This window comes from Xiphophorus maculatus, chromosome 14, assembly GCF_002775205.1.
Source record: "Xiphophorus maculatus strain JP 163 A chromosome 14, X_maculatus-5.0-male, whole genome shotgun sequence".
NCBI lineage: Eukaryota > Metazoa > Chordata > Actinopteri > Cyprinodontiformes > Poeciliidae > Xiphophorus > Xiphophorus maculatus.
In genome coordinates, this window is record NC_036456.1 from 10,457,333 (window position 1) to 10,471,375 (window position 14,043).

The 14,043-nt window shown below is 38.9% G+C and overlaps 2 protein-coding genes across 4 annotated transcripts; one reads left to right on the top strand and one right to left on the bottom strand.

Moving 5' to 3' along the window:
* The first annotated feature begins 893 nt into the window (after positions 1-893).
* On the top strand, positions 894-7,750 carry LOC102237630. 2 transcript variants are annotated; one of them, XM_023345600.1, is made up of 11 exons: positions 894-1,333; positions 1,960-2,162; positions 2,250-2,351; positions 2,950-3,045; positions 3,129-3,239; positions 3,326-3,449; positions 4,227-4,682; positions 4,804-4,926; positions 6,230-6,288; positions 6,402-6,475; positions 7,469-7,557. In XM_023345600.1, the coding sequence occupies exons 1-10, from the start codon at positions 1,306-1,308 to the stop codon at positions 6,432-6,434; spliced, it is 1,335 nt and encodes a 444-aa protein (XP_023201368.1). In that variant the 5' UTR covers positions 894-1,305; the 3' UTR covers positions 6,435-6,475; positions 7,469-7,557. The 2 variants fall into 2 exon arrangements, with proteins under 2 accessions (XP_023201368.1, XP_023201367.1); XM_023345599.1 differs by having other exon boundaries at positions 896-1,333; positions 4,227-4,926; positions 7,469-7,750.
* Positions 7,738-12,797, bottom strand: LOC102228836 (dehydrogenase/reductase SDR family member 4-like). Of its 2 annotated transcripts, none has more exons than XM_005807219.3 (9): positions 12,536-12,797; positions 12,130-12,245; positions 10,896-11,073; positions 9,835-9,936; positions 9,078-9,148; positions 8,941-8,992; positions 8,509-8,643; positions 8,352-8,407; positions 7,738-8,277 (listed from the first exon to the last, which is right to left on the bottom strand). In XM_005807219.3, exons 2-9 carry the CDS (start codon positions 12,240-12,242, stop codon positions 8,163-8,165), a joined length of 822 nt encoding a protein of 273 aa, XP_005807276.1. In that variant the 5' UTR covers positions 12,243-12,245; positions 12,536-12,797; the 3' UTR covers positions 7,738-8,162. The 2 variants fall into 2 exon arrangements, with proteins under 2 accessions (XP_005807276.1, XP_023201369.1); XM_023345601.1 differs by having other exon boundaries at positions 12,445-12,537.
* Between the last annotated feature and the right edge of the window lie 1,246 nt (positions 12,798-14,043).

Consider the following 14,043-nt stretch of genomic DNA (forward strand, 5'->3'; position numbering starts at 1 on the left):
TAACGTGGACAAACAGACTTCGGTTTTAGTTTGTTTTTCATCAAATTCAGCTGCCATGTAGTTTGCATTTGTTAACACGTCATATTTCAAAGTAATCTGATAAAAGCCTGCTTTTGCTTACACCTACATCAACGCCTAGTCGCCTACATATATTCTGTAATGTGACAGATGATATTTTGACTTAGGCAAATCACTTATGCACTGTTTGCTACGTCAAGAAATCAGCACATTATAGAGATTTTACGTGTAAAAGAAAGACTTATGTTGGTGTCCAACAATTTTGCAGTGTGGCCTTTGGGTTACTTGTTCTGCATATTTTAGGTGTTTTCAAAATTTATTCATTCAAAACTATCAAAACATGTACGGCAAGCAAAAGTGAGACTGGCAGTAATCTTTTATTTAATATATTTTAATGTTTTAATTTTTATTATAGCTGTCTGCATTGTGTCTAGCCTACTTATGAAATGTTTATGATTCACGTTGAGTACAGCCTTAGAAACACCTATCAATCAGCCCCAAGGTAGAAAACTGTGAAAAGAAACATCTAAATCTCAACACATTTGTACCTTTATTTCCTGCTAATGTATGCCCAATTATTCATAATGATCTAGTTGAATTGCCTCGTAATACTTTTATTTATTCCTTCTTTTACCTTCCAAACAAAGCAAACATCTACAGGTTAGTGAATAATAATAAAGAATAGACCCATTATGTCTTCTTCTTTTTTTTTATTCTTGAAATGTATTGGCAGTAGCAACAAAAAAAAAAGTTAGGTGAACATACAGCCACCAACCGGTAAACTTGTTACGTCTGTGGGCTGGTGTGAGTTATCAAGCTGGTCTGGCGGCGGTGTTACTACGTCACATCCTAAAAGTTGTTTTAGGTGTGCTCATTTACTAAATATTAGTTCCCACCCGAGCGGAGTTTGAAATTCAGCCCATGTTTCGCATAGAGACCCAGGAAGCACCGCCCGGTCGGCACATTCGATGAGATTATTCAAACTGATACCGACAACTACGTGAAGGCGGGAGGCAGAGAAGCGGAACTTTTAACAGAAACTTGTTCAGTTCGGCTGGTAACTGATTAACAACAAATAGCGCGGTTGTTGTTTCACTATAGGTGCTTTAACTCCAAGTGAGACGGTTAAATTTAGCTCAGTTGTGTTTGCTGACTGATTTCGCTAACCTTCGTTATAAGCTCTGCGTCAGTTTTCCTCAGTAACTTGACACTGCTAAGCTAACTTTTATTAACGTCAGATATATATATATATATATATATATATTTTAGCTAAACGGATTCTCTGGGATGGCTACAAAAAAACCGAAAGAAAATGGTAAGTGGAAAACTGAACATTTAGACTTGCTAAATGTTTATTACTCGCTAACGTTGATGAGCACTGTTGAAGTTTGTCAAAGTTAATGTTTTTGATAGTTTTGATAGACTGACTATCATACACTCTACTGCAACTAATTGTTCTGTAAAAACCTCAGGAGTTTGTTGGAAGGTATCAGTGTCATGGAAACCATGCAGAACAGCAGACATGCCAGAGATAAAGTTATGCGGACGTTTAAAGCAGATGGCATATTAGGTGCTCGAGTTTTACTAGCATACTTCTTCACACCTGAATCAAATCACTGGCTCATTAACAGGTTGACCCATTTCAAGTGTTGGAGAAGAGAGGTATGTGTGTGTGTGCATTTCTTCAGTCTCAAGAAAAACCTGGCTCGACAGAGTCGAATACAAATGAGTGGCACGCTTTTAAGAGGCAGAGGTTGAAAGAGGAGTGGCAAAAGCAAATGTTGTGGCTGAGCAGTCCTTTTTAAAAAGTGCAAGGAGGGTTGAATTTGTTAGGTAGTGTACATTATAAGGCCACTGTGGGTTTACAGTTTTTATGCTGTCAGGCTTTAGACAACCTGCTTTAGTTCGATTATTTGTATTTAACTCTTCTTGCCTCTACAGATCCCAGCATTCCCTTTGCTGCTCTCCAGCTGTTGGCCCCTCCCGTCCGCCTGGTGTCGGCGGCGCTCTGGAAGGTGCTAAAGCAGAGGGATGTGATGCAGTACGGGGTTGTGGAGGAGTTTGTGTCTTCGGCCTGCGATACCGTTCCTGGCCTGCTTACCCTGCGACACCAGGGCAAGCTGGTGCTGGGCCTGAGAGCACGGGTGACTATTTACTGAAGGATAAGTGGTAACTATAATTCTTCAGTTAAACACATTTCTTACTAATCCGTTTTCCTTCTTTCTTTTCAGTTAATATTAGAGTTGTGTCTCAAACAGCCAGACGTTGACGTGATTGCACCACATCTGGAGAGGATCCGTGTTCCTGCTCCTCTTTCGTCCGGATCAGCTGTGGTAAAATGGAGATGGAGTTCAAATCTACACCAAATTTATCTATTTTTTTTCTGCTAAGGGTTCAATTTCACCCAAAATTCGATTTCAATTTCACTTATGATTGAAACAAAGGTTAACTACAACCAAGTGTAATCCAGCTTGGATTGCATATTTGGTTTGAAATGGGCATTATTTATTGAATTGAGTGGATTGAGTTGTGCAGAGTAATAGAAGCAGATAAGTTGAACTGTTTTTGTAAAGGAGGGAAATAAAACGAGGCCAGCCTATTCTACCTATAAAAAAGCAGCTTAAGGGCAGAATGTACTTCAGCTACTCATTCAGAAAAGCACATATTCAGACTTAGTACATTTTAATAAAAAAAATTTATGTTAATGATGAAAGTAAGTCATTTTTAGAAACTGCAAGCATATTTTTGCTCATTTTACACTTCAACACTTGTCTTCAACACTTTTTTTGTTTGCTTGTAGAGAATTCTAATAAAAAAAAAAACAATAGTTTTAAAGTCCACCCTTCTAGTTTTTCAGGTTTTGTAGTTGTTTCTACTTCAATCGGTTGTCTTTTATGTAAAACATGCACTTTGTGTTCCTTTGTCTTCCAGAAGAAGGATGTGAAAATTCAGAAAACGGTGGAAAGTTTCCATGTTTTTGTTCAAACGCTGCTAACAAATGAAGCAGAGAGAGAACACTTCTTTAAAGTGAGTATCCATCCACCAGCGCCCCACTGAGTGTAAACACCTGAAACGGTGAGCAGGTGATTATCGTTGTTTTTCTCTAACAGGAACAGTTTCCCACTGATTATGGCCCAAAGTTTGACCAGGAGCTGGAGAAGCTGTTGTGGGAATTTCTGATTCGACTAGACCAGTTGCTCCCGGTTCCCAACCTAGCCCAGGTAGGCATCGACACACACATGTGACCTCTGGTGTTGCCGTGTGTTGTTGTGGAGTTAAAAATGTCAGTAAGACGATGTGATTACAGACGGTGTCATGGCTGTGTGACGCCCCTCCTGTCCTGGAGGAGTGTGCACAAGCAGCAACTCAGCCACAGCTTCTCAAGATCTTACTTCAACATCAGGCTTGTCTGGGTCACCTGGAGTCAGCAGGTAGGATCGGGAACATTTGGGTTTATTGTTTTTCCCCAACTGGAGTAGAATGGAGGAGAGAGCATTTTATTTTTCCAAACAAATTAACCGAATTGGTTCTTGTACTGTTAAATGCATATCTTCACACTTTTAAAGTCAGTCGTCATTCACTGCCAGACTTGATGCAAAAGAAGAAAAAAGTCTTATGAATTTAGTTTTTAAAAAACTAAGACAATTGAATGTCCCATTCAATAAAAACACAGAACAATGGTAAAATGGTTATTTCGATATTTTGGCTATTTTGTTTTTCCAACTTTCTGCTGGAGAGTTGTTTTTGTAACCAGTGACACGCCTGCGCCATGTAGAAGATTATGCAAAAATAAAGACAAGTTTTACATTGATGTCTCTGTTGAGAAATAATTATTGCTCTACACTGTAAGGTCAGCTTAATATTGTAGAAAGCTTTATAGGTGAATTTTTAAAACTGAACTGATTTCTGTAAATTGACATGAATTTGATGTCTCACTGTGTTCCTACAGCCTGGAAATGTATGAAATTTGTTCTGTGTAAGATTTGAATATTTGTGTAAAGAAGACAATACAAGACACATGTCTTATCACTGGTCTTTTTAACCATCCATCTCTATCCATCTATCTTTCCATCCACAGTAATAGTTTATAATCTGGTTCCAAGAGCTCATGAGATCTTATTATTCAAATGTGGGGAATTCTGACTGGACAAAATACGTAGAAACTCTAAATCCTAACAAGACTTTCTCTGTGTTGTTTCTGTTCGCAGCGTCTCTACCTCCAAACATGGGCGACTCCATCCTGGCTTCTCTCTCTCTGCCTCCATCTGGAAAAGTCCCATCGGATCAGTCGGCCGCTGAGCGGACAAACTGCTCAAGGCCGGGAGCGGCCACGCCGTTGGTCACACCCGTAATCGGACTCATTTCCAACGGCGAAAAAGCCTCGCAAGGTGGTGAGAAATCCAACTCAAAAGACGCAAGAGGTGATCAACGGGATCCAAATGCGAAATTCACCTTGGTCAAACAGAAACCCAAACCTGTTGGCGTGAGTTCCTTAAATGAAAGCAGAGGAAGGAAACGCAAGCAACCAGACACAGCTGAAAGTGACCCTGAGGAGGAAGTCATATCTGGAGAAAAAAGCATCAACAGGAACCAGAGAACCAAAGAAAAATCTCAAACTTTACAAAACAACAGCTACAATAGAGAACTCCTAAATCGACATATAAGTAAGCTGGGCATCAAAAAGCTGCACCTGCCTGAAGATCCGTCCATTTGCTCTGTGTTTGCTTCTTGCCTGAGCAGCAATCCCAGAGTTGTTATCAAAAAACTGTCGGTTTCTTCTGCTAGCGTTAGCTTGTCTGGAGGAGAAGGGAAGTCCTTCTCCAAGGAGCAGCAGCAGCAGAAGTCCTCAACATGGAAACAAACAAGTGTCTGTCAAACGCCTGAAAGTCCTGGCCTGGATGACAAAGAGTAAGGATGACAACAAGCTGCTAGTCGGCCTGCAGGAATAAAACTTTAATATCTGTTAAAATTACGTTTTCTATTCTGGGTTTTTTTCAACGCTGTTGATAATCTGTTATTGATCCATGTTGCTATCATTTGAATGTGATAATCACACTTTAACATAGCGATGCACCAAGTAATCGATTGGGTTCCTACTCTGTCCCAACGTCTGCAAATTTAAAACTTTACTTTTTCAGTTTTCCAAATCTGGATAAGTATGGAGAAAGGAAAACTGAGGATGGAAAACTATGCTAGTTTCCAAACTTCATTCAATACTCTGTAATCTGGAAGCTTACAGAAAAAGAGATCAATAAAATTACAAAAGTTAAAAAGTAAATTCTATAGTAGCTACTAAAATTGCATGTTTTATCTTTGAGGTACAACAAGCAGCACAAAGGTCAAAAGAAAATGTTAGTATTTAGTGTAAAATAATCCATTTAAGTTTGAAAGGTCACCATATATTTTGGAATAATGCTGATTTGAATTAATCCAGATGCCAAAAACACAGAAATAACTCAAATACTCTGTGAAATCTGAAGCCAACTTTGGCATTATGGGAATGTAAGATGAATGGAACATATGAAGCACACGGGTCTATTTTAAATGTTTTCTACTCCAGGGTGCAGAAACATATAAATAATCAACACTAAAACACAAAGGATCAAAACTGATTGATTAGGAACCAAAAACAATCATTAAATTTTTTTATTTATGTATTTTTTTTTAAAAGTCCATTAGTTTCTGAGCTATAAACAATTGTAAAGGAAAATGTTTTAATTCCTTTTAGTTTGGTTGCATTTATTCACACCTCCATCTCAAAAGGTTTTGATTTGACCGTTTCTGCACATTTCTAGTGACGCAAGTAAAGCTCCGTAGCTTTGGGGCCGTTTCTCAGGCAGTCTCAGCTTTATTTTTCTAGACACATTATTAATTATTAGAAACGTTTACAGCAGTTCAGCGGGACAATGTTCATGGTTCTGTTGTCTGAGATGTACAGCTCTGCCGAAAGAACACTTTACATCCAAACATTTGTGAGGAGTTGCTGATGTTTACAGTCCTGGACGTTGTAACGTTTAAGAGTGTAAATTCTAATGAAATTAATATGAAGAAAATAAAAATGTTTTTCTTACTAGTTTCTTTGAGCTCATCTTTCTGTTAAATGACATCAATTAGATGAGTTTAAGTGAGCTATTTTGATCTGAATAAAAAAGAAATAAAACTGGATCAGTTTTATTTATTTATTTTGACCAAACCTTTGTTTGTCTGACAGAAATCAGCCGGTTTTATCCAGTGGGAGCAGCTCTTCCTCCCAGCAGAGGACTCCTGCAGGTGATTTAACTAATTAAATAACTTCATTATATGGGTGAAAAAATAACCAATTCCAGTAAGTTTGGACCATCCATTGCACTATGTTATGTTCAACTCTGTATGTTTGTGTGTAGAAATCGTTTCTCTGTCAGGAGGCGACTACGTAGCAGATTCTGAAGATGAGGCGTCAAAGAACTTCAAAGGGAGGGTACGTATGCACCAAATAATAAAAATTAATGCGGAGAAAGTTCCTACTGTCTGAGAGTAAAGAAGCTGATTCATATATTTCCCAAATCTGGATAAGTACGATAAAATAAAATGAATAGAAAATATTTGTATTTTCAATTCCATATTGAAATATGTGTGAAGATGGTTTAAGTCTGACAAGTTTTTATATAAAGATGCCATAATGTAAAAAATTTTTTTCTTCCACCATCCACCTCAAAATTTTAGTTTATAATTTTAGACATTTTTCTTGTGCCTTTTAGCTCACAGAGACAGATATACTGTACATGTGCGCTGCAACGGCTATACTGGTTTCTCAGGTAGACGTTTCCTTGGTAACTGAAAGGAGGATTTATGAGGGGATAATTTGAGATGTTCAGTCTATTTTCACAATTTTCAGTCTACCAATCCCTGAATTCATCTTTTCACCCGTTTCATTGTTTCCATTTATCCGACAGTCTTTGAATGCACCTGCAACATGTGTTCAACACTTCCATTTATTCTTTCATTCATCCAGCAGTCTGTGCATCTTTCCATCCACTTTCATCTGATTTTATCCATCTGTTAATTTCCCAAATCTCTCTCTGTCCATCAAGCCGAGTTTATTTATCCATTTATCGTTCTGCTCTAGTAATTAATCATCTGTGCTGATTTATCTGTCCATGAAATGGTTCTTTATTTATAACCTGATCACCACTAAGCTTATTGATAACCTGAACCACAAACATAAAGGTTTTCACGAACATCTGGAAACTGCATTGTGAAATGATAAAAATGTGAAGGAACACTTTTTTTTTTACGCCGAGGACTATTTTCAAAATCAAAATCCTTCATGAAAATATTAAATCTTTGAATGTTCCTCTGTGTTTTTTTCTGCTATTTTATCAAATTGTCAATGTGCCAGTTCAAACACATAATTTCAAACTTTGAACAAAGTCCTCACTTCAGCGTGTATCCTGTGCTCTGCCTCCCCCAGCTGTTCATGAAGCGTTACTACAAGACCAAACGCGGCACATACGTTCCCACCCTGAGGGAGTTCTGGAAACCCGGGACGGCCCGACCAGACCTGCTGTCCGCTGGCAGCAAACAGAGGCGATAAGAGGCACATTCACTGTTTTACAGCCTGGAAACTAAAACGTTACATAATGTGTGGTGTTTGACTTTTATATTACCTTCTGCTAAATAAATAGAACCGTCTGAAATGCAGCTGTCACTGCAGTTTAGACAGATACCAGATAATAAAAGCTCATTTAGTGTGTTTATTTGACGTTTTCTGCATGTTAAATGAGATCAGAATGCAAAAAGTAGAAAAATATTGAAAGCATGCCTTAAACTAGAAAGATATGAATTTAAAATTTTAGAAAAACTGCATGTAATTATTAATCTTGATTTAACTTATTCAAATGACATAAGTTACAATTGCAGAATGCAGTGGCTCAAAAAGTGGGTATGCACTGTTTGCAACCCATAGGGGGCGCTGCACTAGAGAGGGCGCCAAAACTGGACATTATTTTTCTAGTAGGAATATTCTGTATTTAACAGTTGTTTGTGAATGTATACAATGATCAATAACAGGAACGTTACTGATTAGGGGCCCTCCGCTCCTTCACCTCCCCTCCCACACAGGCGGAAAAAGAAAAATCATAAATGGGTCTGAAGTCAGAGAGGGTTCAGAGTCGACAGCTCATCCCTCCCGTCACCGTGACGGTCTCTCCTGTGATGTAGGAAGCGTCATCAGAGCACAGAAAGGCGATCGTCCCTCCGATCTCTTCAGGTTCTCCAATCCTAAAGCCGCAGATAAATAAATACAATTATTCCACACATTCAGCAGCTCAAGTACAAGTTAAACTAAACGTCACCTCTTAATGCTGAGCTGCCTTTTCAACTCATCCATACTGTCTTCGTTTTCCCACAACTGGAACAAGAAAAAAAATAAACTCAAATCAAAATCACAATCCCATACGGTAATCAGGAACTCTACAGGCCTGAAGATCCATGAAGTGTTGGCGTCCTTACTACAGAACTGAAGCGGGTTTTGATGATTCCAGGGGCCACGCAGTTCACCCTGATGTTATTGTGAGCCAGCTCAGGAGCCAGCGCCCTGGTTAGACCCAGCAGGGCCGTCTTACTCACACAGTAGGGGCCCAGGCCCTGCAGAGAGACACAGCAGATCCGTTTTACTGGACCCAGAAGACACGGGGGTCTCAAGAGTGACTAGGAAAGCTAGACTGCTTGACTGTAATACATGTCAACCATCTCATTTACATATATATTTTTGTTCAGTCTTAAATTTAATTCATGGTGGCATTAAAAAGGTCTTCAAAAGTCTTAAATTTGACTTTCTGAAACCAGCGCCTGCCCTGTATTAAGTGAAGCTAGATGGAAAAAAATCACCAAGATGCCATCTGAATATTTAACACCAATGTTTATGAATATGTATCACTTCACCAGCATTGGTTGGTATCCACCCACTGAAGACACAAATATTATGTTTCCGCCTCTGAAAGAGAAATTCAGAACCATTGAAAACACAACTAAGAATTTCACTGTTGAAATTCTTCTTTTCCTCCCAGTGCCATCCTCACCCTCTCTTCTCCATATGAGGCACCACCATCTTCGTCAGGAGGAAGGCAGCTTTTATATTTACAGACAGAATCTAAAAAGAAACAAGAATGATACAAATATATGTAATTTTTCTTTTTACCTTTTTGGTAGAAAAAAGTGGGAAACAGAAGTTTTTGTTTATCTTGAAATTTGATATGTTGCAAAAGCATCCATACCACTCAACCTTTTTGACATCGGGCCACATTAGAAACACAAACGTTAAAGGCTTTCACTGGCATTTATGTTAAAGAGAACCTTCCTCCCAACAACCTTAAACATGCAGCCAGGGACTAAAAGGATAAATTCATGTGTTAGAGTGACCCAGTCAAAGTTCAGACCAAATACAAACTGAGAATCTGTGGCAAAACTTTAAAATCGCTGATCACAGAAGTACTCCGTCCAATCTGACTGAATTTGAGCTAATTTGCCTGGAGGAATAGACAAATATTTTATCATGTAATAATCCAAAGCGGCACAAACAGCAGCTGTAGATTCAGCAGAAGTTGATTCCACAATACATGGACTTGGGGTCACTTTGGGGTCAGAAATTTGTTGGTAAAGAATTTGAAAAGCACAAATTACCTTGAATTTCACAAATATGTACTGCTTTGCATTGGTCTAAACTATCATTCCCTATAAAATACAGTATAGTTGGTTAATATAATGGGACAGAATGTGAACAGACCCACTATTTCAGTTAAAAAACGATTCCTGAAGCTTCGTAGTCGTGGCGTTTACCTTGTCCCACACCTCCTCTGTGGAGTCCAAGATGTTTCCAACGAACGGGTTGACCGCTGCGTTGGACACCAGGATGTCAATGCCCCCATATTGTTCCATAGTCTAAGTGCAACACAAAGTGAGGAGTTAAGCTGCAGCGTAGCATACAATGCAAGGAGACACAGGCCTCAAATAATATGAAACACATTTAAAACCTTGGTGCAGTTCACACAAAAAGGAAACTCGAAAAGTCAATCTGCAGCTTTACACGAGTTTGGAAACTATTAAAGATTCATTTTAAAGGGATGAAACGATTATTTTGCAGACAGACTGTCCAACAGCACGACACATTAGACGCAGGCAGGAAACAAAGGACGCTCAAAACAGGAGCTAAGGAATTGGCTGTTTATGAGTCTACCATATGTACAATCATTTATAAAGGCTTGGTTTCCATGGAGGCACCTCACACAGCAGTCAGGTATCCTCCAAGTCAGGCATAGCTGCATGCTTGTGGTTTTCCAGGATGCACCTCAAAACTTATCTCTGCAGTGGAAAAGTTTGCGGGCTGTCGAGATTAAGATTGAAGTACTTAGGAAGATTGTTGGTCTCCAGGAATAATAAGAGCCTCAAATATGACGTGAAGTGAACTTGGGACAGCTGGAGAGCACTTATAACAACAACAAACTTCAGCGCAAACCATCTGAATGTCTTCAGACAGAGAAAATGTTCCCACCCCCAACACCCTCAGACAGACTGAGGCCCCTTGGAAACAACTTCACTAGAGTCGTCCAAATCGGACTCTGAAAGAAAGCTGAAGCTCGGTAAGGAGGAATGGGTTTCAAATCCCTCCTGAGCAGAACCTTCTACAGGTCTGTTGCTCCGCGGCAACAGGAAATGTCTGAGGTTTGCTTGGAAAAATAATGCAGTTATTACCCAAGAGTTCAGCCGGATTTTCCATTGACTGGGGGTAAACGTAAATAAAGAAGCTCCCTTAATACCTACGATTCTGTTTCTTTTAGCTAGTTTTCGCAGAAAGCCTGCATATTTCCACATATTTCACCACTGAAGATGCTAGAGCTCACCAGTTGGACCAGCTTCTCCCGGTCCTCTCCTTTGCCTACATTACATGTGGTTCCAATTACTCGGATGCTCTGGCTCTTCAGCAAAGCCACAGCCTTGTCCACGTTGGCCTGCCGCCGGCTGCTGACGACCACATGGGCCCCTCTCTTTCCCAGAGCCTGAGCTGCAGCCAGGCCGATTCTGAGGCGAAAGAAGAAAAAACGGAGCCTTATCATGAATGAACAAAGCCTTGCAAAACTTTCCAGACCCGTCTGATCTCAACAGCAACCGCAAACGTCAATGTGGTTTGCTGGGATTTTATGTATTATGCCAACAAAAAGTGGCATACAAGTAAAATGTACAAAAACGTACAATACGGATTTGTATTCAATCACACAATGTCAAAAAAAAACAACTATGTAATTTAACCTAAGTGTAAACACCACACTGCACCCGATTCCCTTTGGGAAGCATGGTGGAGGCAGCATCATGCAAGCTGGTTTAAGGCTATACAAGGTGGCAAACATGGTTTCTGCAAGTTTCAGTAACTTAAATTTAGTAAAGACCAAAGCAAATTCTCCAAAAATAACTTCAATAAATTGAAAATATTGTTAAATATGCACTTTGTCCATGAGCTGGTTGTAAATAATGATGTTTTGATGTAATTTTCCCAAAGGACCAACAATAAGCAGAAGAATAAATAAACTAATATACTAATTTAAGATCTAAATAAAGGTCATTTTAGAGGAGCAGGGTTGAGATCGCTCTGGAGACTTTGTAGGAGAATTTAGGCTCATCTATGACATTTTTAAAGCCTAGAATTGAAACGGTTACATGCTCAGCAAAGCATATTCACGTGCTAAAACGTCCTAGTCAAAGTCCAGAGCTAAATTAAATGGAGAATGTGTGGCAAGACTTGAAAACTAACACTTACAGGTTGGTCTATCACAACAAAGCAAAATCCCAATAAAGTGCATTTTAGATTTAATTGTGGAAACATGTCAAAAAAGTATAAGGGGTAGAAAAACATTTGCAAGGCACTGGAAGTCAACATGTATCACTTGAAACATCATCACTGAAACATTTATTTAAATAAAACCATATTGGCAACACATTGGAACTGAGACACTGCGTTTTCTTTTCTCTTTTTGTTTTCGAAACCCGTTCTCTTAGAAAAGCAGACCACAGTCACGTCCTCGGTTTCTGTTGAAGCTGTTCCAGACTAAAGAGCTCTACAAACAGCTCAGTCACTCTCACCCATCTGTGGAGGCTGTCACAATAGCTACTTTCCCGTCCAGACTGCTATGAGACATGCTTCTCTGGGCAGAAACCGGGTTGGTCCTCAGAAACCTGGATAAACCCCGAAACATCACCTGCAACACGGAGCAGGAAGGTTACTTCACGCACAGACTAAGTTCACGGGGGTAAAGGTCAGAGGCTCTGACTGGACTTGTTGTTAGGCGGGATTCAGAGGTATAAAAGGTGGGCGACAAAGACATGCAGTTGCACATTAACGCAAATTGAAACAGTCAAGATTCATAATAGATCAACAATGTAAATAATGAAATTTACATTGCTCGAAATTTTGCTCGAGGTTCAATCACAGCTTTACAGCCGGCGAAGGAGTACTGGCGTTTAAGCGCCGTAAGGAGGATTATCTCACCACGCAGGGAACGCGAACGGTAACGGACGAAGTCGCAAAGGTGGAAAGTTCGATGAAACACAAAACTCGGGCAAACTCTGGAGAAAGGACCTTTGACTCTTGCTACATCTACTGTCTTCCGGATACAGGTACCGCCGTCAAAATAAAAGCCTCAAACAAGCGCCTCGTTTTCATTTGACAACTTTTAAATGTGTGAGCTGTAATAATAGCATCAGTTAGTAGAGTAACTGTTTACTGTCAGGACCGTGACTCACTAATAACGTCACGTGTCTAAGTTTTGACTACTTGGGAAGATTAGTTCTCTGATGAACAGTTTAAATCGACGCCCCTGAACGCACCCACAAAACATCAGCCAATCACAGAAGAGATGCAGCTAACAGTGCGGACAGAAGCCAGATTTCAGTGAGAAAGGATTGGCTATATATATAATTTCACTGCACAGTAGAAAGTGAGCTCGTTCGTCATCTTGTGAGTGGCATGTGAACCTGGAGGATTATAGGATTATTACTATTAAAAGTGGTTTTCAACATAACAAAGGCACTAAAATGTATTATAAACTACTTTGAATATATATATATAGTTTTCATACACAATAATGTGAAATAATTTTTCATTGTAGATGAATTCACTTCTTAATATATGCGAAATAATTTAATGAAATGTAGTTTTAGCCTTTTTAACTAATTCACATTCAGTTTTTCCAGATTTGTTTAGCTCAAAAAGTACCACTTAAGCTATAAATTCAGATTAACTTTAGGTGTTAAGAATGTATTATTCTTATTTTTCTGCTAATTATTAAAATATTTATAAATAATGAATTACTTGGATTTTTAGGATAAAGGGATGACAAAAAGCAAAGTGTCTAACCATAAAGATCTTATTTAAGTGCCTAATTGTGTAGTTTTTCCTCAGTTGTAAATGATCTAGTATCTCAACACTGTCCAAGATATGAAGGTCTTATCTTAATCACATACTAAATGTCAAAACCATGTAAAGACCTGCAGACCTCGTTCCTGGATGAATGATAATGTTAGGGAAATGTTTTGTGAAGTCAACACTTTAAATCACAAGGGAAAACACATATTTTAAAAGTTAAGTGATTTATGTCAAGTGTCTGTTTCTGTCAGCGTTGAAGATTAATGCAGCTAATAGAAATCAAACCTCTGAATGAGTTCTGTTTCACAATCCTCTTAAGACTGTAGATTCCCCTTACACTTGTGCACCTTTTTCTTCCATATTTTTCAAGCATTCAACCTTCCATCAACATGCTTGGAAACGGCAGTCTTTAAACAACCAGTTTCATTCATCATTACATTTTTGTGTCACATATGGAGGGTGTCAGTGACCTTTGCTGGTTAGCTGTTAAGTCAGCAGTCTTTCTCTTGATTGTGCCATTGCATCTCTGCTTTAAACATTATTTTTTTATTCAGCTTGTGTAATATTCTGATTTTCTAAGAAACTACTTTTTTTTTCTTTTGCTTTCTGAAGTTGCAAACCGTTTCAATCAA

Excerpts from the sequence above, each read along its gene's own strand:
- LOC102237630 (XM_023345599.1), top strand. The coding sequence starts at position 1,306 with ATGGCTACAAAAAAACCGAAAGAAAATG. Across the intron at positions 1,334-1,959 it reads AAAAAAACCGAAAGAAAATG|ATCCCAGCATTCCCTTTGCT; the intron begins GTAAGTGGAAAA and ends TTGCCTCTACAG. Across the intron at positions 2,352-2,949 it reads TTTCGTCCGGATCAGCTGTG|AAGAAGGATGTGAAAATTCA; the intron begins GTAAAATGGAGA and ends TTTGTCTTCCAG.
- LOC102228836 (XM_005807219.3), bottom strand. The coding sequence starts at position 12,242 with ATGTTTCGGGGTTTATCCAGGTTTCTGAGGACCAACCCGGTTTCTGCC. Across the intron at positions 11,074-12,129 it reads GTGACAGCCTCCACAGATGG|AATCGGCCTGGCTGCAGCTC; the intron begins GTGAGAGTGACT and ends CTTTCGCCTCAG. Across the intron at positions 9,937-10,895 it reads GGGAGAAGCTGGTCCAACTG|ACTATGGAACAATATGGGGG; the intron begins GTGAGCTCTAGC and ends TGTTGCACTTAG.